The 23,806-nt window shown below is 49.9% G+C and overlaps 1 protein-coding gene across 1 annotated transcript in view; it reads left to right on the forward strand.

The window, feature by feature from the left end:
• Nucleotides 1-23,806, forward strand: part of CSMD1 (CUB and Sushi multiple domains 1) — a gene marked incomplete at both ends in the record, with an annotated part of 1,655,719 nt that overhangs the window by 1,171,816 nt on the left and 460,097 nt on the right. The window contains 2 exons of the mRNA XM_081269879.1: nt 7,768-7,892; nt 18,898-19,019. Coding sequence (XP_081126005.1) covers nt 7,768-7,892; nt 18,898-19,019 — 247 coding nt within the window. The remainder of the gene's footprint in view (nt 1-7,767; nt 7,893-18,897; nt 19,020-23,806) is intronic.

The following is a 23,806-nucleotide window of genomic DNA, read 5'->3' on the forward strand; positions in this document are numbered from 1 at the left end:
TGCTGTGTTATTCCTCTCTTGTGGAGCCTGGGAGTTGTGCTTGCAGGGCTCTTATGAGTGCGGGTGTAAAGCATAAATCGGAATATCGAAAGGTTTTGCACCATGTATTTTCAGGAGAAAATATTTGCCCATTTTGCCAAATAGTATCTTTATATTAGGTTTGCTGGTCCGTCAAAGACTGAAGTGATAACTTTCAGAGTAAAGAAAGACAGTTTGATGGGGCTGGGAATGTGGCTCAAGCGGTAGCGCGCTCATCTGGCATGCGTGCGGCCCGGGTTCGATCCTCAGCACCACATACCAACAAAGATGTTGTGTCCGCCGAGAACTAAAAAATAAATATTAAAAAATTCTCCCTCTCTCTCTGTCTCTCTCTCTTAAAAAAAAAAAAAAAAAAAAAAAAAAAAAAAAAGACAGTTTGAATCAGGCACTTGAGCAAGGGACCTGTGTCTTGTTTTCCTCCTTTCTGCAGTGGGACAGGCCACCTCGACTGCTGAGTTTGGGGGGGGCCTTCCCGAATGCCTGCCCAGCCTAGAGGGTCTGCACCTGTCCCTCTCTGCCTCTCCATGCCTGGCCAGCTCCCCACCTCTGGCAGCGTAGGTCAAGCCTGTCACTGTGGATGGTCCGTCCTACCCGTGCACAGCGGTGGAGCAGGCTGTTGAGGGCACCACAGGCGGCTGGACTCCTTCCCTTTCTCTTACACAGGCCCACTGCGGTTTTCACTCTGGCTTCAGGGCAAAGGGAAAGCTCCAAACACACCTCTTGACCCTGAGTCAGGGGGCCTCTGTGGCCTCCTGATCCCAAGTTGGAGGTGACATAGAGGCTACATCCTGGGGGTGGGATTCTTGCCAGGAAGGAGGGTGGGGGGCTTCTGCCTGTGACCTCAAGAAGAGATGCAGACGAGCTGGTGGAAGAGGGACTTGCCAGGAGAGCTCTGCCACCCCTGCAGAGCTCCTCAAGCCCTACGTCCCTAAGGACCTGCAGTGTCCCACCTGCCCTTCCCCTGCTCCTTCCCAAACATAGGGAACAGCTTCTGGCTCTGGAGAAAGAGTGAACCATAGGACTTAATGTTTCCACTTTGCAGGAGCGAGACGTCCTCTTGTGTGGTCAGCAGCAGGTTTCCATGAACTTACAACACACTTGGAAGATTTAGATTCAATCTTCTCGCAGGACATTCATCCATTTCTCCAGGTGTGGTGCTTCTGAGAGCGGGGCTCAGCCTGGGGAGCGCAGGTCACTTGCAGCCCTTCAGCAGCACTGTGGCCAGCCACACTGGCACAGAGCTTTGGATGTCCATGCCGTTGGGGTCTTCCTGTGCTGTCCTTAATGCACTGTAGCTAGAGTTGGCATGAGGTATTAGTTCCCTTTTCTTCCTTAGGCTGCCGAGACCCATCTACTTGCTGATGCATTATTAACAGCGACAAACTGACTTCAGGCTTGAGGAGAGGAGTCTGAAAATTATTGCCATAAAAAAGTAAAACCCAGAAACCACGTATTATGCACAAAAATCAAAAGGGCAATTACCCACATCCCACACTGCGGAAGCTGCACGTGTCTCTGATGACAGCATCTTCTGGGAGGCAGCCCGAGTCTCAGGTCCGAGGCCTCTTCCTGCTCTGCTGCTTTGCTGTGGGTGGCATCTGTGGCCCCCCAGTCTCATCTCCTGGGGCCACGTCCTTTGGTTAGTGGAGCAGTCCACTGAGCACTGGGCTCCCCGTCTGGGTGGTAGGGGACTCAGTGGCCAGAGAGTCCCTGAGGTTTAGAGGACTCAGTGGCAGGAAGAGTCCCCGAGGTCGACTGCACAGTGTCTGGAACAGCAGTGAATGGTCATGGAGACCCTGCGCCTGCCACAGACGCCTGCCACCTGAAGCTCCACCCGGCTTGCTCCTGGAGCCCACAGCCCAGGGCTCTTGGGGCATTTGAGACACATTCTGAATGGCCGCTGTGGTGACCGGGTCGTCCTTGGCTCAGTCAGCCTTTTCAGTGCTGTGAGCGAAAGACCTGACCAGAACAGTCAGAGGAGGAAACGTTTATTTGGGGTTCCTGGTTTGAGAGGTCTCAGTCCACTCACAGCTGATTCTGTTCCTCGGGGCCTGAGCTGAGGCAGAGCATCATGGTGGAGGGTGGTGCCTGGGAACATGGCACCAGGCAGACACTAAGCTCTGCTCACCAAGGGTCCACCCCGCAACTCACTGCTCCGGCCACACCCCACCTGCCTGCGGTCACCAGCTCATCTCCTTCAGCACACGGGTGCGCTGACCAGGCGGAAGCTCTCAGGACCCAGTGTCCGCAGCTCCAACTTGCCTGCGTTGCCTCCCGCGTGAGCTTTTGGGGGACACCTCACGTCGAAACCACACAGTCCTGTTCATTCCTTCCACGGAATTTGAGGACAGTGCCTGATTAAAGAGCAGGGCGAGAGGCCACGGGACTCCAGGGCGAGGGGCAGCGCACTCCCAGGAGGACAGTCTCCGGGGCCTCCAGGCCTGTGGCCCTTGTCCCCTCCTGCCCTCCACTCTCTGTGCTTCAGCCTAACGTTCCTCCACCAAACCTGGCATGGGGCAGTGACAGCCAAGGGTTGAGCCTGGGGACTAGAGGAAGCAAGAGGAACGGAGGGCGGGCAAGGGTCAGTGCAAGTGTCCAGGGGAAGGACGGAGAAGGCACAGTACAGTGGCACTGTTCCCCCGCCCCCCTGGGCTCTTGGTCAAGGTGTGGTGGGAGGAGGCATCAGACTTCCGTGATACTGTCACTGTACCTCTGTGCTCTCCCTGCACTGCCTGGCTGCGGGTCTGAGGGCTCGGCTGGGCTTGGCTCTCCGAGCTGTTGTAGGGAGGGAGGAACCGGGCGCACACCACCCAGACCCAGAAAGCACAGGCTCCACAGCTGAGTAGGGGCCTGTGGCCCACCCGGGCTGCGCCAAGGTCCCCAGTGTGTGGGGGGGTAACATGCAGGAGAGCACACAGGCCTGAGTGTGCTTGGCCCCTCGCCCCGACACACAGCTCTGTTCCCCCTGGGAACAGCGTCAGGTGAGCCACACCCTCCACCTGTGGGAGTGCCTGACACTCTCATCCAGCTTTTGCTTTGGCTTCATCCAGCTCAGGAAGCCATCCCCATCCAGGTTATTAGGACAAAGGTGATAAACCCCGGATGGAACTCAGCACTAAAGTTCTTCTTTCTCAAATTTTTCTGTTTTCTGTTGCTTGAGACAAAAAAACAGCATCATGCCACATATCTCTTCTGGCTGGAGGTGCAGAGCCTCCAAGTGCCCAGCAGGCAGCACCGTGAACATGGGAGTCAGGACTGGAGTTCATCACCCAGAGGCTGATGTCTGTCTGTCCACCCCTGTCCGCCCACCCACCCATTTAGATGATGGTTAACAGAGGCGGGGTGCATGCGGATGGGAGGAATAGCTCCTAAGTCTGTGACAGTAGGAGAGCCATGAATGCCAGTAAGTGAAATAGCTAATAGGATTTAAGATGCTCCCCAACCAAATGAGGGTGCTCCCTGCCCTGACCTGACCATCGCACAGGAACGCACACATTCAAATGCCATTGTACTCATAAACACAATCAGCAAGTGTTAATTAAAAACAAAAGCTACTAGAGAAGAAAACATCACGTGGGCTGATGGACGGCTTCCATGGATTCCGGAGAAGCCAGCTGGTGTGGGCTGAGGGAGGAGGTGGGAACCGCGGTGCAGCCGGTCAGGTGCATGGACCTGGTCATCAGTGGTGGGTGGACATCAACACATCTGCATTTTTTGGACTCTAGTTTAATGTTAAGTCATTTCAGATTTTTTCCCCCCAGAAGCAGTTGTGGTATCAATGTTAAATAGATCTGGAGATGGCCACTCTCTGAGAAAGTCACGTTTAAAAGGAGTTCATTTTAGAATTGCCCCATTTAGAAGTGGTTCATTCACGTAGAAAGCTCTTCCTGCTCTGGTGAAGGTAAGTAGTCAGGGATGAAGAAATGTCTTTAGAAATCAAGTCAAGTGACGGGGTTTTCAGCAGTGTTAAGCGCTGAGGTGAAAAAAATGTATTTTTTATCATATTTTATTTAAAAGACAAAATTCTCCCACTTTCATGGTTTAACTTAAAGTTTTCCACTTGGGTGCCTAATTTGAACACTAATATATCTTGAACTTATAGAAATAATTTTGCTGTTAATTCTTACTTTTCCCAACTACTGATAATTATTTGAATTATGTAACATAATTAATCTCAGTTATTCTAAATTTATTTGCCAATAGAAAGCTACTTTTTTTCTGAAATTTTCTTCTATGAATCCTTCTGAGAAAACCAAATTGAATAATATAAATTTATATCTAACACATTTTATTTCAAATGCAGTCATCACAGATCACAAAGTAGTGAAATCAGGAGTAGCACCATTACTAGCACAGTGAGAAAATACTTACGATGGCGTCACCACCCCAGAACAGTTTCATGCCTGTCCTTCCTGACAGAGTGGAGTTAGCTGTGCAGTTCCTTGGACCTGGGGTGCATGTGATTTTCTGTCATGCTTCTTTTTTTCCTATGTTGTCACATATTCTCATTTCTGTCTTTTTTTCTTTTTCTTTTTCTTTCTTTTCTTTTCTTTTTCTTTTCTTTTTCTTTCTTTTTTTTTTTTTTTTTTTTTTTTTTTGGTACCAGGGTTTGAACCCAGGGGCACTTAACCACTGAGCCATATCCCCAGTACCTTTTTTATTTTTTGCTAAATTGCCTAGGGCCTCACTAAGTTGCTAAGGCTAATCTCAAGAACCTGCAATCCTCCTGCCTCAGCCTCCAGATCCACTGGGAAGACAGGCATGCACCACCACTTTATCTTTTACATAGCAGCATTGTATTCTCTCACGTGTATCTAAAAATAATTGAGACACACACACAGCCTGTCCTTGGGCAGGTCCCTGACTTCTGAAACCATGTTTGGCAGTAATTTTTCCATATTTTTGAACAGACATGTATTGCCAAAAATGAAACCAGTTAACACAATGGTGATATTATTGTTTTATCATTAATATCACACAAAACTTGTTCATATTTATGATCTACAACATGGTATTTTGAAATGCATACACCTTGTAGACTGGCTAGTCAAGCATTTAACATACCCTTTGTCTCACATACTTAAGTTTTTTTTTTTTTTTTGTGATGAGAGCATTTAAAGTCTGTGCCAGTAGTTTCCAAGTAAACAATATGCCTTCACCAACAGTAGCCCTGCGTGTGCCTTAGGGCTTCTGAACTTAGGCCTCGTGCTCCTCCTGTCAAGTGTCGTGTCCTCTGGTGGGCGTCACCTCGTCCCCCCAGCCCCTGGTGGCCACCGCTCCGTGCTCTGCGTGTGTGGGTTCTGTTGTCAGAGCCCTCGTCGGCGTCACGCAGTGCGTCTTTCTGGGCCTCAGGGAGACCCTCCAGTTCACCCACACTGTTGCAGAGGGCAGGAGGCCCTCCGGCTTGGCACTGAGCTGTGTCCCATGGGAATGTGCAGGGCACTGTCCTCTTCTGAGGGTCTTGGGTGCACACTGCGGTTAACCCTGCACCTGGCTCTGATCTGCAGTGAACCCGGGAAAGCCGCCGTCTTCATACATGGGGTTCTCCTCTGTAGCACACGAGCCCTGCAGGGGCGGTGGACCCAGTGCAATGCTGTCCTTCGTCCTCCAAGAGGCTCCAGGCTTTTCCCCCCACACTTCATTGGCCGCCTCCTGCCACAGTACACAGGGGCTCCCCGCGTCCACCTCTCACCGACACTTGACACCCGCCTCCTGTCTCTTTGATGATGACCATTCTTCGAGGTGAGGGGACATCTCCTGCACTTTTGATCTGCATTTTCTGATGTCCAGATGCAGTTCAGTGAATGATCTGGAGAGACCATGGATGCCCACCGCGTGCATGAGGAAGGGAGCGGCGCTGCTGGAGCAGGTGCTGCCCAAGGCTAGTGCGGGTGGACAGCTTGCTGGACCCGCAGCAGCTGCCCAGTCGAGCCATAATTGCCCCCCACCCCGCACTTAACCACTCTTGAAGGAGAGCATTAGAGGCCAGCAGCTTCATCTAGGAGGTTCATCAGAGCTGCCAGCCCACCCTCCAGGCCCAGTTCCCCGCCCTCCATGTTGACCCCTCTGGTCCACGTCCTTCGCAGCCCCATGACACCCCCATTTCTTAATGCTTATTCACCGTTATTGTTCCTTCCTCCCTAGACAGGTCTCTGTCTCCACAAGATCGGGCTTGGTGGTCTTACTCATTTCTGCATATACGGGGCCTAGGACAGGCGGAGGCATAGTAGATATTCAATAACATTGTACTGAAAAGATGATGAAAATGTGGAAACCAAAATTTAAGTAAATAGAAAGAAATAGAGTTTGGAGCCTGAAGAAGGAAACTTGTTTTTAAAACAAAATTCTTAGATTTATTTTATTTACTCCATGTGGTTCAGAGGTTCAAACGAAGGTCAGTGGGGGAAATTATGGAGAACAAAGTCTCCAGATAACTGTCTTAAATACCTCTTGTGACTGACAATATGAAAGTAAGCATTGCTTGGGTTTTATACTTTTTACCTTCAAAATAATACAAATTTGTACCTATTACGTGTTTCTTATGAAAGTTGCTTCCACAGAACTTCAGTGGCTCTTGACATTTGGTGAATAGTGGGCTTCCTGGAAAGAAGGAAGTCTGAAAAGCCCTGTGTGCTGTAAACCTCCCCATTTTGCATCATAAATTTTATTAAGCTGAGAAGTTCTTCTGGAAAAGGAAGATGCTCAATTTTGTTTAACCTAGAATATTCCAAACTGGTTTGACCTGGCTTGGTGATGTGCATGTACACCTGTGTCTACCCCAGGAAGAGGGTTACCTGGATGCAAGAGTCTCCACCACCTTGCCCAGTTGACACCCAGTGTGATGTGGTGCATGAGGATTTCCCGTCTGTTTCTTTCCCCTTATCTTTCATTATTGATTTCATTCACCTACAGGGAGGGCTGTGCAGCTCCGGCCCCCACAGCCTCCCTCGTTCTTCCCGACCTCCACCCTACAGTTTCCCAGTCAGAAGACACAGCAGAGCTCCTGCTTGTAACAACAGGCTTGTCAGATAGTGAAACAAGACCCCTCCCCACTCAGTGCCCAAAGGGGGCTGAGGAGTCATCTAACGCGTGTTCAGATCCGGCCTGGGTCTCTCTTGTTATTCTGCAAGGATGCTTTGCTAATGCTCCAGCCCTCAGGCTTCATGTTTGCAGAGGCTCTGGAGCCAAAGTCATTTCCATCCAATTCTAGGCTGGGTGGATTGTTGTCTTCTAAATAAACGGCTCTTTTCCTGTAAGATATATTTTTGAAACATACTGACACTGGCCTCCTTTTGAACGTGTTGAACATGTGCGATGGGAGTCTAGATCCTTGGCTGAGGCGGTTCCTTCATTGGGACCTCCTGAGACTTGCTCTTGAAGGGACCTCTGGAGGGGTGGCAGGTTTGTTTTGTTTCTGGGAAACAGCATTCCTTCACACACACTCCCTTGCTGCAGGACCCTGAGGTCGCCTGGGCTCTTTCTGTACTTACAGGTGACAGGTTGAGGCCCTTGGGTTTGTTAGCTCTGAAGGCGGCAGAACCGCGTGGGCGCCTGGCCTGTGGTTCTGTAAGGTGTCTGAGTCACAGGGCGGCCTCTGTGCATGTGGCCTGCAGACCATATGTCTCTATCTCTTCTAGCCGAGTCACCGTGCCGCAGCTGCCTGGTGATTGTTTTCAGAGGAGTTTTCTGTGAATAATTTTGATTGTTTTTTGTTTTGTAACTGTCCAGGGTTGGTGCAAACGTGCAGTTCTCCTGTGAGGATAATTATGTGCTCCAGGGATCCAAAGGCATCACCTGCCAGAGGGTCACAGAGACATTGGCGGCGTGGAGCGACCACCGGCCCATCTGCAGAGGTAAGGCACGTGCAGGCGTGGCCGGAAGCACGCCTTCCTTGGGGGCACGTTTTTCTGAACACATGTTGCACTTACAATGAGACGTAAGTGCAAAGCACTGTCAGTAGATGGAGAGAATGTGATCGGGATGCGCGTTTTCTTCACCCTGGGCCAAAGCGTGTATTCTCTGGGTGCTTGTTAGAAGGCGAGCACCTGGGCTGTAGCGTCTCTGTGCTCCAGGAGGGACAGCGGCAGATCAGCGCACTCACATCTCTCACACTCAGCTTGCCACCCTCCTGTATGTGCACGGAGTGGGCTTCTGTGCCACTCTGTGTCACAAACCAGGTCCTTTAGAGAGTTTCTTGCACAACCTGCAAAGAAACATAGACTCTTCAGCTTTCTGTTGCTGTGAGACTGAATTCCTGGGTTTTGTGATGTGAGAAAGGGTGTTGTTACCATGATCTCAAATCATCACTCTGTTAAAACCTGTCTTAAGCTAATCTCTCACCTAGTCGACAGGGCAAGGTATGCATCAGCAACACCATCTTCAAAGAGAACACAGGAAATCAGGAGAAACTAAGGTGTTAATCTCACTTCTTGGGAGTATTTATTTGAATACTACTGGAATTCTAGAGAGCCTACCAAAACCAGAAGCCAGAACATTGCTTTGGAAAATATTAGTAAAATTAAAAGAAAACTGGGTTTGGGGGCTTTCTTTTTGCATTTTGTTCATAAGATAATTTGTCCAAACAATGGTTCTTATTTTGTACAAGTACTATGTAGACCACGGAATAAGGAGGAAAGTTTCATGTGTAGGAATATATCATCCCTCCTGGGAGCTGTTTAAGAGGAATGGGGGACAGGTGTCCTGGACAGTGCACAGCGCTGGCTTCCTCCTTGAAGTGAAATGGCTGCAGACACATCTCCACCCTCCTGTGGGCTCCACCTTCCATATGGCTATGGCGGTGCTCGCTGCATGCTCACCCTTCCTGTACCACATACTGCTGTGCCTGGGAGAGGGTTGGCACTGGCCGTGACCCTCCCTGTGGCAGGTGGGCCAGGGCTCCCGGACTGCTTCACAGAGAAGCTCCTGTCTCTGAGCAAGAAAACATGCAAGCCTGTGCCTTTAGGATTCTGTCATTAGACTACGTTGTGTACTTCCCATTATTAAAGCAAAATTGTTGAGCTTTCAAAGACACGGAACCAAATTTGTGTTCCCCTGAGTGGTGGCCATGCACGAGGTCATCAGGTATGAGTAAGTGGTAGGTCCCAGGAGTGGGACTTCCGCACGAGAAACGGCCCTTCGCTCTTAATCGTGTCTTTCCCTTGTTTAATGGACATGTTCCTCTTTATTTTAAAATTTCAGATTACACAAATAGTAAATGTGTGTGTTTTTTAATATTTCTTACTTTTAAATTGGTAGGGATGAGTAATGCAAAGAGGATTCTTGTCCATATTCTATTTTGTTTTTACTTGCTGATCCATGCCATCTCCTTTCTTTGTGCTGAAGACCAACGTGACTCGGCCATTTCCCAATACCCTCCCTAAGCTCCTGGCTGCCCAGGCCTCAGGTGCTCCTGGCCCGTCCCTCTGTGGGTGGACCTGTTCCACCGGCTCAAGCTGGAGTCCTGCCAGCCTCCAGCCCCACCATTTACTCTTACAGACAGAGGAGGATTCTTTTTAAAATTTAAATGTATTTTTAACTGATACGTGAAAACATATAAACTGCATGTATTTATGGGATACAGTGTGGCGTATCCGTACATGGATACATGGTTTAAATTTTAAATCAGGCATATACTTGTCTGTCTCCTTAAACCTTTATGGTTTCTTTATGAGGTGAACATTCAAACCCCCTTCTTCCAGCTCTTAGGAATGCACAGTAAATTATCATTCCCTGCAGTTGACCCTTGGCCCCTGGCCTGCAGAACTTCCCCTGTCTGACACCAACGCGGTGCCCACTGGCCGACCCTCCTGGCCTCTCCCCCCACTGTTCTACCGCCTCCCTGAGACCCGCTGTTTCTCCACCTATTACAAGTGAGACCTGCAGTCCCTCCTCCTGGGCCTGCCTGGCTTCGCTTGACCTCAGGACGTCCAGTTTCATCCGGGTTGTAGCACATACAGCACTGCATTATTTCTGTGGCTGAGTAGTGCTCTATGGTGTACGTGGACCCCGTTTTCTCTGCCCCTTCCTCCACTGATGGTCATTTAGGCTGCTTCCCTTCTAGGCTGTTGTGAATAGTGGACAGTGAACTCAGAAGTGTCCCTTTCACGCCCTGGTTTCATCCCCTTTGGGTGTACTCCAGCCCTGGGGTCCTGGACCGTAGCGGGATCTGCTGATCTACTGTCCCGAGGAGCCCCGCGTTTTCCCTCGTGGTGGTGTGGGGGGGAGCAACGGCTCCTTCTCTCCACACCCAGGGAGTCTTTTGACTTGGTTCTTATCGCTGTCTGTGTCCTAGTTGATCATGGGACAGGAGGGAAGCCCTTCTTCAGGCTGGTTGTCCTGTGGTGTGCTTGGCTTGCTTCTCTGCTCGTGGGGTGCTTGGCTACATCCCTCCAGCCCTCCCCTCTCAGCTAACGGCCCCTCCTGGGCCCTGACTGGATGCTGGCTGATCATCATCCGGCATCTTCAGCTGCTGCCGAGTTACCACTCTAAGGTTCTGGATAGTGACCAGCTGTGTGGGAGCAGTTCCACAAGGGTGTTCTCAGACAGGATGTGTTTTCCTGGCCTCAAGTAGATGAAAGACACAGCAATACTTTTGAAATGCACTTTTTTATTAAGACAAAGCCACATGTTTCTTGGCCTACTTTAATTTCTGACTTTTTAATACAATGTCTATGTCAAACACAATTAAAACACATTTCTTATCACAACTAAATTAAAAAGTGTGGGCATAGTGCCTTTTTGAATTCAAATATAAAATCTCCTTTTAAATCAGTTCATATTCTGGAAGACACTGTCATTCATCAGTATGTATTTTTGCATTCGATTTATGTATTCAATTGGCACAAAATTTGTATGATTTTATAGGGCATTATATAATATTCTGATACATGTGAAGGCCCCTTTCCCTCCCACCATGAGAACAGCTGGGTTTAGATTCTGTGTATGGGCGACAGCATGCAGTGCCTGGCTTTCTGGGCCGGGCCTGTTGGACATCATGGCCTCCTGATCCGTGTGTTGTTGTGAAGGCCTGGAGTCCACCTTTCCTCTCTCTTGGTCCCCTGCTGAGGTTCCAGAGGGAAGTGTTCCTCAACGTCTTGGGCACATCAGTCCCTAGTCTCAGGAGAGAACAGCGTCGGCGGCCCACTTGATCGAGGACCATGACAAGAGAACTGGGGACGTGGTTAGCCCTGGCCAGCTGGCCCCACATTAGAGCCGTCACACCACTGGGGCAAATGTCCTCTCCTTGGCCACTCTGCACTCCAGGACTCTGGGAGCTCCAACCCCAGCTTCCAGGCCTCCGCCCACTAGGACATCCACCTGCCACCGGCTGGTCCCACCTGAGGCTGAAGGCCCTGTGGTGGGGCTGCCAGCTGTCCGACCTGGAGAAGGCCGCTGAAGAAACACCGTGCCCGCCTCCCTCCACGTGCCCAGCTCAAGTCACATGCCCGTCTCCCTCCACGTGCCCAGCTCAAGTCACATCCCGTCTCCCTCCACGTGCCCAGCTCAAGTCGCATGCGTAATTTCAAGACATTTCACAGCCAGATTTAAAGAGCAAAAAGAAACAGGCAAATTTGATTTTAAAAACCTTGTATTTGACTCCGACATGCACAGTATTCTCCTTTTGACCTGCCAACACAAGATCACAATGAGATGTCTCATCGGTTTTTTGGTTATCTGAAGCTGTGGAGATCCAGATGCCTTTCATACTCACAGCAGGCTGCCTCGGGCCAGCCCCTCCCCACCTGCTCAGTAGCCACACAGCAGGTGCCTCTGGAAATCTGGCTGAGCCTGCTGTCCTGGTCCCTCCCGCCTGAGGAGAGGTGCCACCACCTGTGGCATGAAGGGGTACCACGCTCAGTGAGCCTCACTGTGGCCTGGCGGCTCCCCGCAGCACAGCACTTTCCTCAGTCAGATCCCTGAACCTGGAGGGTGTCTCAGTGCCTCCTCTACCCAGAGTCTCGCCGGCTCCTGTGCCGGACTTCTCGGTCAGAAGGAGCTGAAGACAGCATTTGGGAGTGGACCTGTGGGACGGATTCTGAAGAAGCCGCAGCCCTGTGAACTGTGGGAAAGAGGAGACCGTGAAACTTCGTTTTCAATCACCACTCAAACCAGACTGTGGGGACATTTCCTTAGCTCCTGGTACTTTCCAGATTTTCCAGGACATTTCCCACTCTGTGGTGCTGCCATGATAAATGGAATGTAAAAATGACCATCGGGGTAAATGGACCATCATGGTTGGATTTGCCTGACTCATTCTGAGCCATCAAAGGGGACCTCATGTCCCGCCTTGTGGCCTTGTAGTCCAATCAGCTGTCCTCCAGATGGCAAGCCCTCTGCTCTGAACATTGAGGACACTGTGCTGAGACCAGGAGGACCTTGCAGGTCCATGCCTCAGTGCCCTGTTATCCAGGCTCCCCTGCTCCTGAAGGGCCCCCAACTCCTAAGTGATTGTCGGGCTTCTCCCCAGAAGGAACACCAGTGGGAGCGTTGGACAAACTGCAGTGAGTCGGAAGCGCTCCCCGCATCTGGAAACCGGTGTGGTTAGCCAGTGCCCACATTAGCTAACTAGCTTCCAGGGTGGGAGGGTGTTACCTTTCTTCCTGTTACCAAACAGAAGAATTGACGTGGCTTAGTAATTATGCAAGTGATTCCACCTGAAATGATGCTCACTGCTATGGTTTTTACAGGGTAAAACATTACGAGCTGCTTAAAACTATATAAGTATCTTTAACTGGTAGATTTTTAAAATAAGCAAACAAATAGAAACAAAGAGGATGTTCTCCTGTTCCCTGATAGAACATTCCGGTGGTGGCTCACTTATTGGTGTGTGGGGAGATTTATGTCAAGAACTTTCTTTTGTGCTAAGGCACCTTCGTCTGAGAAGCTGATATTTTCAGCTGCTCTCTGAGTTGAAAGGGCACTGAAGACAAGTGAGACGTTACCTGAAATTGTAACCATAGTTACCCAAAGCTAATTGGAGCCGGCAGGGAATGCGGAACTAAGTGATTATTAACTTGGGATTCCAGGTTGGGTCAGGTGAGCTCAGAATCACCCTGAACTTAGTCACATGTCAGGGGCCAAGAAATCGTCCATGCAGAAACAACCGTTTCAATGATAATGAAATGATTATTTACACCTGAAAGATGACCCGTTCTACCAGATTACAGGCTTAGCATCAGTTTTAGAATCATACTTTATTTACTGATCACTTGATTAGGTAGCTACGCTCTCACAGATTTAAAGAAATAGACACAATGAACTTTTAAAAATCCTAGTGAATTTAGAAAATTTCTGTTATTACTTCCAGATTTTTGCTTTTTACTTGATGGCCAGGTAGTGCTTTTGCCCATATCATTTCCCACTGTTACTAACAACACTACATTTTTGTATGTTGATGCTGCTCCCTTAACCCACTGACCTAGAGAAGCTGAGACTGAGCCTTGAGCTGGTGTCAGTGACCTCCCAGAGCGAGCTCAGGAGCCAGGCGCAGGCCACGGGGCATTACCCCTGCACATCCCCCGGCCCGGCCAGAGCCTTCATCAGAGTCCACTCCTGCAGACCTTTCCATAGCCACTGTCCTCAGGCCAGGCTTCCCAGGCTCCCTGCCGACCTCTGCCTTTCCTCAAAGCTCTGTTTCCTCCTGAGGTAACCTGTTGATGACTGTATTTGCCGACTTCTCCATCAAGGCCAGGAGTGCGGCTCTTCCCTGTCTGCAGCCTCCTGGAGGCCCGACTCACTGTCACTTCCTTCCTCGTGGACTTCAACACGAGCTTTGTGGTGTGGCTGGCCAGGCCAGGAGCCCCATGCCCTTCATGCAGCCCCGAGGCAGCAGTAGGTGTTATGCCTGTTACTCGCTGAACACTCTGAGAGGCCTAAGCTAAATAACTAGGAGAGGACCTGAGCCAGGCCTGGAACTCAGGGACAGAGAGAAGAGGCTCCTGACCACTGTGTTCCGCTGTCCTCTGTTTGGGTTGACAATCTGGAGTAGACAGAAAATATATGATTAACAATAATTATTTCCTCTAAAACATGTAAGAAATGAACTAGTCGATATACTTATGAAATTGCATGAGAGAAAGCTTCTAATGTGACTCCTCTATCCGAATAACTTAAATTTAGTTGATTAGAATATTCTTTCCATCAATTAATTTAATTGGGCAGTTACTACAGAACAGAAAAGATTTTCTGGAACTGTACTTAAATGAATCTGTAATTTATTTGTGTTAAATAAATCAAGTGAAAGAAATGAATTTTGAACTTAATACGTATTCATTGATTAAATGGACAAATGGCATACATTGGCATTGAAAACTGATTCATTCTCCCTCTTTCCCTCATGACATATTGAGTTACCAATGTACCGTTTTATGAATTCTAGCTCTACTCGGAATACGTATAAGACATGAGTGAAACTTGAGTTTACAAGTGTAGAAAACTGTCAAGAGAGTAACAGCAATTATGAATCAGGTCATGGCTGTTATCCAAGGACATTTATTCTGCATGTAAGTGGGCATTAGTCTACATTAGGTACCATATTTCATAGAAGATCTTGATGAGGGGCGAGGCCTTCGCAAGGGTGACAGTGACATTAGTCTCTCACATGCAAACGTGTGCCTCACACTTCAGTGATGGGAAGGTGTGCACAGAGCTCACTGTGAGCTTTCTTGGTGCTGGGCAATTACTCCTGTGCTTCCTTGACCCTGTGTTGGCTGTTTGGATGCTGGGTTAGTACAGAGGCAATGGTAAGATCCCTCCCTCCACAGATGCCAAACAAGTGACCAGTCCCTCTCAGGACAGGTTTCTTCGAGCTCTTCCCCAAGGAGGAGCTATGCAGTCCACCCTTGGCACGAAGTGAGAAGCCAGTGGAGGCTGTGCATGGAGGGGAGAGGCCGGGGGGACGCATCTCAGGGGCCAGCATGCAGCCTCGGAGCTGTCCCCGTGGGTTCATGGCCCCGTGTCCTCTGGGTTCGTCCCTGAGCACAGCACAGACAGCTGCAGCAGCACAGTGCCCTGTGTGGCTAGACGGACCTCCGCTCTACCCCTCCATAGCGGGCCTGGGTGACCCCGATTCCCCACCTCCGTTCCTGCTCCCTGCCTTGCAGGTGGGCTTCTCCCAACTGCTGCCCTAAGCGTGGCCCAGGGAAGGACACTGGACTCTCTGATCCACACGGCCCGACTGCTCTCCACCTCCGCAAGCTCACCACTGAGTCCAGTCTGTGCGGCTCTCAGTCGGGCCTCCAAGGCTTTGCTTTTCTTCTCTCAAGCTCTTTTAATTCTTAAATGTTGAATTTTAAAACACTAGCATATAGTTACCCTGAAAAGAAATCTTAAAATCTTGCAGCTGGTGGAGGAGGAAGAAGATGTGGATTGTGACAATGAAAGAATTGTGGCAGGCTGTGTTCTCCCCACTCCCAAATCCAGAGACTTTAATGTAACACTTCCTGCCTCTGAACCAAGAACAGGCAGAATCCCTGGGTAGCCGCCAGTACTGCAGGGATCCAAGACCCTACTGCTCTGCACGGCAGCCTGTGGGTGGCAGCTGGGAGAAATCATGGCCACTCAGGCCACGTTACTATCCAGGATAAAGACTCTACACAGGCGCGATTGAGCTTTGCCTAGTTGTCAGTGGGAAGACTGAGAATCGCCACTCTTGGTTCCACCATGCTGCAAGAAAGCAGCAATTCAGGAATCACCACTGGTGGCATGAGGGGAGGTGACCTTCAGGGGGCGAAGAAGCAGACAATAAGGATGGAGATGAAGCACAGTGACTGAGGTGCTAGCTAAAGTTTTCAAAAATTAAGGATTACAATTAAGTAATTATAGGTAGATCATGTGACTTAAAGAGGCTTTACCTGTTCAAGAGACACAACAAGTATTTATAGAGGAAATCCTCAAATGCCGAGAACTGCTTTAAATGCAAAGCTTTAATGAACAAAATTGACAATTATATTTGCCCTGAGTGTGCCCTTACACTTCATTTCACATATTTCCTTTGGTAGCTTCCTAAGAAGTGTGGATTAAGACAAGAATAATCTGGTATTGAGATGCATTTCGAGGATGAAGATAAGTTGCTAAGAAAAAACAAAATGAAAAAAAAACATGCTATAGATTCATTTCCAACACTCACAGATGAAGGTCTGAGGAGGTACCAGACCCTGTGCTTCTAGGAAACGTAGAGCTGTGCTGCTGCTCCATGTGTCATTCCAACAACTCACTCAAAGTAGAACCACTGGAAGTCATAATTCCCCTCGCAATGGTAGATCAGTTTCTCGAAATTCTGGGAACCAGTTTTAATAAGTCAAGTGGGAGTCCAGCTTCAAAGTAGGCGGCCAAGGGCTGGGGATGTGGCTCAAGCGGTAACGCGCTCGCCTGGCATGCGTGCGGCCCGGGTTCGATCCTCAGCACCACATACCAACAAAGATGTTGTGTCTGCCGAGAACTAAAAAAAAATAAATATTAAAAATTCTCTCTCTCTCTCTCTCTCTCTCTCCTCTCTCACTCTCTTTAAAAAAAAAAAAAAAAAAAAAAAGTAGGCGGCCAACCGGCAGAGACTGCTGGGCCAAGGGGTGGGGACTGCTGCTTCTGGTTCACTTGTTGGTGACATCTGCATGATTAGGGGCCCTGGCCCTGAGACTCCAGTGCCATGTGTCCTTGAGTCTCTCTGTGCCTTGTGGCCTCCTGGGAGCTAAGCCGAGTGTGTACATGTATCTCATGTGTTCGAGCCAGACTGGGATTTGAAGTCGACTGGTAGGCATGGCCGAAGATGGTGAGATTTAGTCACCTTTCCCAGGTGGGGACAGCTGGGGCTGATGCCAGGTGGGCACAGATGCAGGGGGTGGGGCACAGTAGCCTCCCATGCTCGACTTCCCCAGAGCAGAGCTGCTTTCTCAAAGTGTGACGTGCTTAGAAAGGCTCTGTGGCTACTCTGATTCATAGTTCAAATAAACAAGTATTTATTGAGTGTCTCTCTGATATGCAACGGCTCTAAATAATTCAAAGTTCCAAAGTATAAATTGTATCATAAAGGTCTCCTAACTGGAGTTGTGCACTGATAACTGTTCTTTTATGGTTTTCTAATTAATACTGTTAGCATAGTGTGCTTCAGGTGAATTCACATCTGAAGTCATGGCACTCTCTAGAGCATGTTGCTAAAGGCATCTGTTAGGGAGTGAAGACTCATTGCCCATTAGAGGGGTGCAGGCTCGCATTGTGCTTTCTGTCAGAGACCTTCAGAGTCATAATATACCCACTGGTTCTGAAAAACAAACTTGTACCCATCTTTATTTAGGCAATGCAATTCATTTGGACAGCAAATACCAATATTTTAAAAGTAAATTTTGGTTGGGTCCAGTGGCACATGCCTTTAATTCCAGTGGCTTGGAATGCTGAGGCAGAAGGATTACAAGTTCAAAGCCAGCCTCAGCAACTTAGTGGGGTCCTAAGCAACTCAGGGAGATGCTATCTCTAAATAAAATAAAAATAGAATGTGGCTAAGTTGTTGAGAGACCCTGGTTCAATACCTGGTTTTAAAAAAAAGTGAATTTTAACATAGGCCAATTTTTAGCTGATTATTTCCATAGTATATTTAAGCACTGGGAAAGTTGTCCAAAGTGATCTTGTCACATTAGCATATGAAGGACAGCAGACATTGTGTCTGGCTCAGGGTAGGCAGGCAAGTAAGGACACATCACGAAATCCCAACCCAATGGGAAAGGAAAAGCTGTAGGCGATGATCACATGAAGAAGTGTTACTGAGAACAGACACGCTTTGTGTCATTTTATGGTAACATAAATGGGGAGAGTCAGAGGGGCTGGGGTGCAGGTAGCACCCACCTCAAGTGCACGTACCTGGACTCGGTGTGAGGCTCCTAGGGCAGTGACTGGCCTGCTGGTGCTCAGCCCAGGGGAGGGGGAACAGGCCCCCATCATGTCAGGTTCCTCCTGGGGCCCTTCCTGGGAGTCCCCTGTGCCTGATGACGGTGGTGGTGGGGAAACGAAGCCCAGCTTCTTCCCTGTGCGCCTCTGTGAAGTCGGCTTCTCCTTTTCCTTCCCAAGACCCAGCCGAAGTGATCAGTGTTAGTCTCGAGTCCAGGAGACCTTAGATTTCCAAAATCACCTGTTGTTAAAAAGACATCCCCAAAGAAGAGGGCAGACGAAGCACTTTTACCCCCATCCCGAGCCGCTCATTCTGGTTGGGGATTGCTGTGCTTCCCTTGGCCTTCAGGCTACCCTCAGGACCGAGAGACAGGAGGCGCTGCTGTCTTCCGGCTTCCAGAGCCCATTGCTGTCTTTGTTCTCCACACTTTGAGTAACATCTCCCTGCCTATGTGCATTGACTGTAAAGACGCCTGGCATTGTCTTTGTAGAGAGAACTAAAGGTTGAAAGAGGCTTGGGGACCGTCCTTCTGCCCTCCTCATCTGAGCAGGGCTGGGCCAAGGGGCGGGGACTGCTGCTTCTGGTTCCCTTGTTGGTGACATCTGCATGGTTAGGGGCCATGGCCCTGAGACTCCAGTGCCATGTGTCCTTGAGTCTCTCTGTGCCTTGTGGCCTCCTGGGAGCTAGTCCGAGTGTGTACACGTATCTGGTATGTTCGAGCCAGACTGGGATTTGAAGTCGACTGATTGATACTGACGTTTCCTATGGTACTGTCACCGTGAGGTCATCCTGTGAGCCTTTGCAAATCCAATATGAACCTTTCCTAGTGCACGTTGGGACACTAACCAGGAACCCGTAGGCTGAGCAGAATCCACCTGCCAACTTTAGTTCATGTCCCTTAGAAGCTGATTGAAGTCCCATATGAATATGATATCTTTCGCACCATCAAATGCCGTAGCAGGTAACCGTGTTTCTCTTTCCAGCCAGGACCTGTGGATCGAATCTGCGTGGGCCCAGTGGCGTCATCACCTCTCCGAACTACCCGGTTCAGTACGAAGACAACGCACACTGTGTGTGGGTGATCACCACCACTGACCCCGACAAGGTGAGGCTGCGGCTCCCAGGGTGCGCTGCCTCAGGTGACACGCGGGCTCGGGCCACTGTGTAAAGCACACGCCCCCTTACTTTGCCACTGGCATGGAAAGTCCAGCACTGCTTGTGTCCAATGCCCACACCGGGGGAAAGCAGTGTAGTCAGAGGGTCACACTGTGCTCTCGCTCTCCTCTCCTGGTGGTGTCTAGCTAGGTCTGGGCATGCTGCCCTCAGGGGCCACAGCCCTTCCCACTGTGGGTGTCCCATGGGCAGCTCCACCCAGGCCCAGTGTTTCTGCACATGCCACTCAGTGTGATGGCCTCTCCTCCTGTGCCTACATGCAGAGAGCTCTTTTTACAGCACGTGAAAACCCACAGGCTCTTTTTCCTTAGGATCTCTGTGCTTTCCTAAAAGCCAGACGGGTGGCCTTGCTTTTGGTGATTTCTTACCTTAGGTGGCACTAAGTAGCAGGTGTGGTCCCCTGGCAGTAGAGGACAGTGGAGACAGGTTAGTTCTCATGGGGGTCTCACACACAGCCTACAATTGTGTTACTGCATCTGAATAATCCACCAGGAGAGTACATTCAGAATCTCCTTGTGTTTGCTAGAGTTGGGTTGTTTTTAATTTGGTTGAAACGCAATTGGGATTCCTACCAGTGGAAACACAAAAACAAAGGTGGTACATCTTTATATTGATTTGATTTAAAAACTGACAGAAAATCATTCTGAGTGTGGATTTTAGATAAACTAAAATAAACAATGTTCAGAGCCTATGTTTATAGTAATATTAGATCTAGAAGGATCACTCCGCTGCGGAGTCTCCAGTCGTTCGCAGCAGGGCTGTGTCTGCAGGGCTCACCGGGTGGGGTCTGTATCTGTGCAGTCTGGGTCGTCTGCATGGGCTCCTGGGTGCCCCGAGCACCCGCTCAGGAGCAGAGCCGTTCTGACTGCACTGGGGAAGTCTCCCAGATGCCAGAAAACAAAGAAGTTTTCCTTTGCTGATTTCTGTCCTGCAGCAAGGTCACTGCTGTGTGACATGACAGTGGTAATAAAAGGGCTGTGGGCTTCCTCCCTCAACACAGAGGGTCAGAGCTGCCACAGCTCTTGCCAAAGACCCCGGTTTTATGATGGTTGGTTCCTCAGTGTTCTGGGGCCATGTGTCGCCTGGGCTGAGTCGCTTCACTGTGGCCCATTTGGTCTCCGCATGCAGGTCAATAACTTACCCAAGTTCTTACCCAGCTCTGCTGTTTCCAAGCCTCATTCTCAGCCCTTAGAAGCAGCTCTGCCCCTCAGTAGCTCCATGACCTTGGGCAAGGGAGCCGAGTTCCCTGAGCCTCAGGGATAGTAAGAGCGTATAATAAGAAGACTTCTCTGGAAAGTGGCTGTGAAGAGGACCACATCCACGTGTGTGCCTAAGTAGCTGCAATACCATGGCCAACTTTCAGTCATAAAAAATGTAAAGTTAGTCAACAATTTGACGACCATTTACCAAGCCGTTGCATTTATGTGCCTATCAAAAAGGAGTTTTATTTAAAACTGAATTTTAAAAGTATATCATGTTATTAGTTTAGAATTGTTTTAAGTAATGTCTACATTCACATAAATTTAAACATTATTCTGTTCAATCTCTAGCAAGGTAAATTTTATGACCTTGAGCATTTAGCAAAGGTCCTGAAGCTTAGATGGAGAAGCTTTAGGGAGACATACCAGTGCAGTCCAACTTGTTGGGAATGCCCTAGGCGGAGTATTGAAGTAGCTCTAGAAGGTGGCATGTGCTGCACTGGGGAATGCCACTGGGGCTAAATGATCTGACTGGGACATTGTGAAGCACTGGGTGTGCTACTGTGCCTCTACAGTAAGTCACAGGCTTAGTTGACGTCCACATGTTCCATGTGGCCCTGTGAACATTGTGTGAGGCCATCACACAAAGGCAGTGGGTGAGAGGGCCACTCGAGAGCTCCAGGCTCCACCCCAGCAGGTCCTGCGGTCTCTGTGTGTTCTTATGCTGTGCTTGGCTCACCCCTGGTTACCCTGACCCCTGGCGACCACTGCTACCCTCAGCTGCTCCCATAACCTCGCACTTCCCGCCCTGGGGCTGAGACTCCCACCAGTGAAGCCCTCTGGAGTCCTCTTTGTCTTCAGGGCACAGACCAAACCCTGAGCAGGAGTCTGCTCCCACGGCCCTTTGCCAGGACGGGGGCACAAACACTCCCTCTAGTGGTGGGGCTGGGAGTCCAGAGGTGCAGTCCACAGGGCTCTGCAGGCTTCCCAGCAGGAGGCAGCAGTGCCCATGGAAAGAGCCCAGCTCCCACTCCAGGTGGGGTTTCTCCAGTCCTTCCCTCGTGTCCTTGAGGATACAGTCAACAGCAAACAAGGCCCTGCTTATCCCAGGGAAAGCCCCAGATAAGACACACACGACAGCAGCCATTGCATAAGCTCTCCCTACAGACCCCTCCTGGGCACAGGAGGAAAACGTGGCAGTAGGTTCTAGGAGAGGTGGAGGCACAGCTGCGAATCTGCTCTGACACTCTGAGCCATGGATGATGACAGTTGACACGGTGCGGGCTCAGAGGCAGCTCTAAGGGAGAGGATCCAAGGTTGTCTGAGATGGAGGCTGAGCAGGACGTGGTGCCCAGTTGATGGTGAGGGAGAGGGAGGCCCAGGCCGGGCCCTGGTTCTCTGGTGCAGCACTACGTCGTCCCACACGGCTCCACCCTGAGTCGCTCTCCAGCAGGTGCTGTGAGTTGTGGGAAAGGGAAGGAAGAGCAACTTGGAAGGTGGGTGAGGAGCCCCTCTGAGTGCGAGCTGTGCTCTCGTTTCCCTGGAGGAGCCTCGCCAGGCCCACTGTCCTGGCACCAGGGCTCACCGCACCCTGACTGGTATTACCGTTGTCCCAGTTTGGAGCAATGCATTCTCCCTTCCTCTAACCACGAAGGGACCCCGAGAACCGATGGTGCTATGTGGAGGGCTGTCTGGTGGTCGGCAGCAGGCGGTGAGGACCTGCTGCAGATATAAGCAGACACAACTCCCAGACGCAAACCTGGAGGCCACAGTGTGTCGTTGACACTGGAAACCAGAGACAGGGACCGAGGTGTCAGGAGCAGTGAGGAGTCATGGGAAGCCATGCCTTGCTTTCCTTTCAAGGACCAGTGAAGGGAGGGTTTGCCCTCAGCTGCAGGGAATGCCCTCGCACCACCTGGCCCTCCACGCGGTCAAAGGTAAGCTCTTTTCCTGTGAGAGGAACACTCAGAACTCTAGCTGAGAAGACTGTGCCTCTGAGCTAATCTTCAGGTGATCTCATGAACACCTTTCCAGTATTTTCAAGTTGCATTTAGATGCAGGTTACACATGCCTGATGATAAGTGTTATCTAAAGTACATTAAAGATATGCATACACACAGGATTTTCTCCCTCTTTCCAATAAATGCAGAAATACTGAAATTTCTCATTGAAAGGGAGCTCAGGGTCCCTGATGCCTGAAATCAAGGTTCAGGAAGTCAGAGCCCTGAGCTCCAGAGGCACCCACAGCACTTCCCTGCCATCTGCAAGGAGAGCCACTTCCTTTGCCTCTCTCTAGTGTGCCATCACTTTGATGAATCATATAAGAAAATGGAATAATGAGATGATATTGGAAATAATCCAACACACTGACAGGAGCTCTGGTCAGAGGGACAGAAGAGCCAAAAGGGCAGCAGCAGGAGAGTCCACGTTTCTTCCCACAGCACAGTAACCCCCTCCAGGGCCCTGGCATTACCATTCTCTGTCCATGCACAGCAGTGACATCTCAACCCCGGGGCAGCAAGGTGGCCAAGGCTCTCCAGACTCTGGTCCCAGGCAGACACACTTTCCATGAAGACACACGGCCTCTTGTACCGACACAGGAAGAAACCCTCCACAATGTGCCTGGCAGAGTTCCTTGGGCCCTGCTGAGTCAAGGCCTGGGGTGCAGCTCCCAGGGAGCCTAAGGAGAAAAACACCCCAAAGCCAGGAGAAGGGACCATCAATACAGGGCTCCCTGTGGGGTGTGCCCTGTGCAGAGCAAGCAGCATGCCGGGAAGAGAGCAGGTGTCCACCTGCTGTGCCATGTCCCCAAAGCCTCTCTTCTTGCTCTTTCCCTAGACTCCCCTGGGCATCTAGTTAGTCAGGAACAAGAGTGTGTTCTTGGACTTCTCCAGGCTGATTGTTGAACCTGCCCCAGCTATAACATGCAGACGATGGCTTCCATGCAGCTTGGGGCTATGTTTCTCTTCTTGTCTGTGTTGCAAGTTTCACTTTCTCTGTCGTCTGTGCAGATTTCGGAAAGGTCATGTGTGAGCTCGGTTGATTCTGAACACCCAATCATTCACTCACACTTCAGGAAACTTGTGTCATTCTGCTTCATCACTTATGTTGTAGAAAGGTTCAGAGAAGGAACGGAGAATTCCAGATCGATCCCCTTGCGCACACCAGCACTCTTAGAACACCACTTAGACACCTGAAGGCATCTCAATTAAGCAGAATTACCATCCAAATTAAGCACCAGTCATTGCCATTAAGTATAATTAGGCTTAATTTGATTCCTTGGGAGACATTTCAAATAAGCATTTTCCGAAGATGCGCTGGGTGAAGAAGTTGTGTTACAATGGAGCAGAGAGAGGAGGAGTCACGTAAAGCCTCCAGACAATGACTCCTGCCAGAGCACTCACTGAGAGTTCTAGAAGAATCCCTGTCCCTCCGTGTGTGTGCTTGACCTCATCAGATATGCAAACTCTTAACAAATAAGGCAGAACAGAAAACGGAAACTCCCAGGGTCGGGAGGAGG

Source organism: Spermophilus citellus, assembly GCF_964194105.1.
Source record: "Spermophilus citellus genome assembly, chromosome: 16".
Taxonomy (NCBI): domain Eukaryota; kingdom Metazoa; phylum Chordata; class Mammalia; order Rodentia; family Sciuridae; genus Spermophilus; species Spermophilus citellus.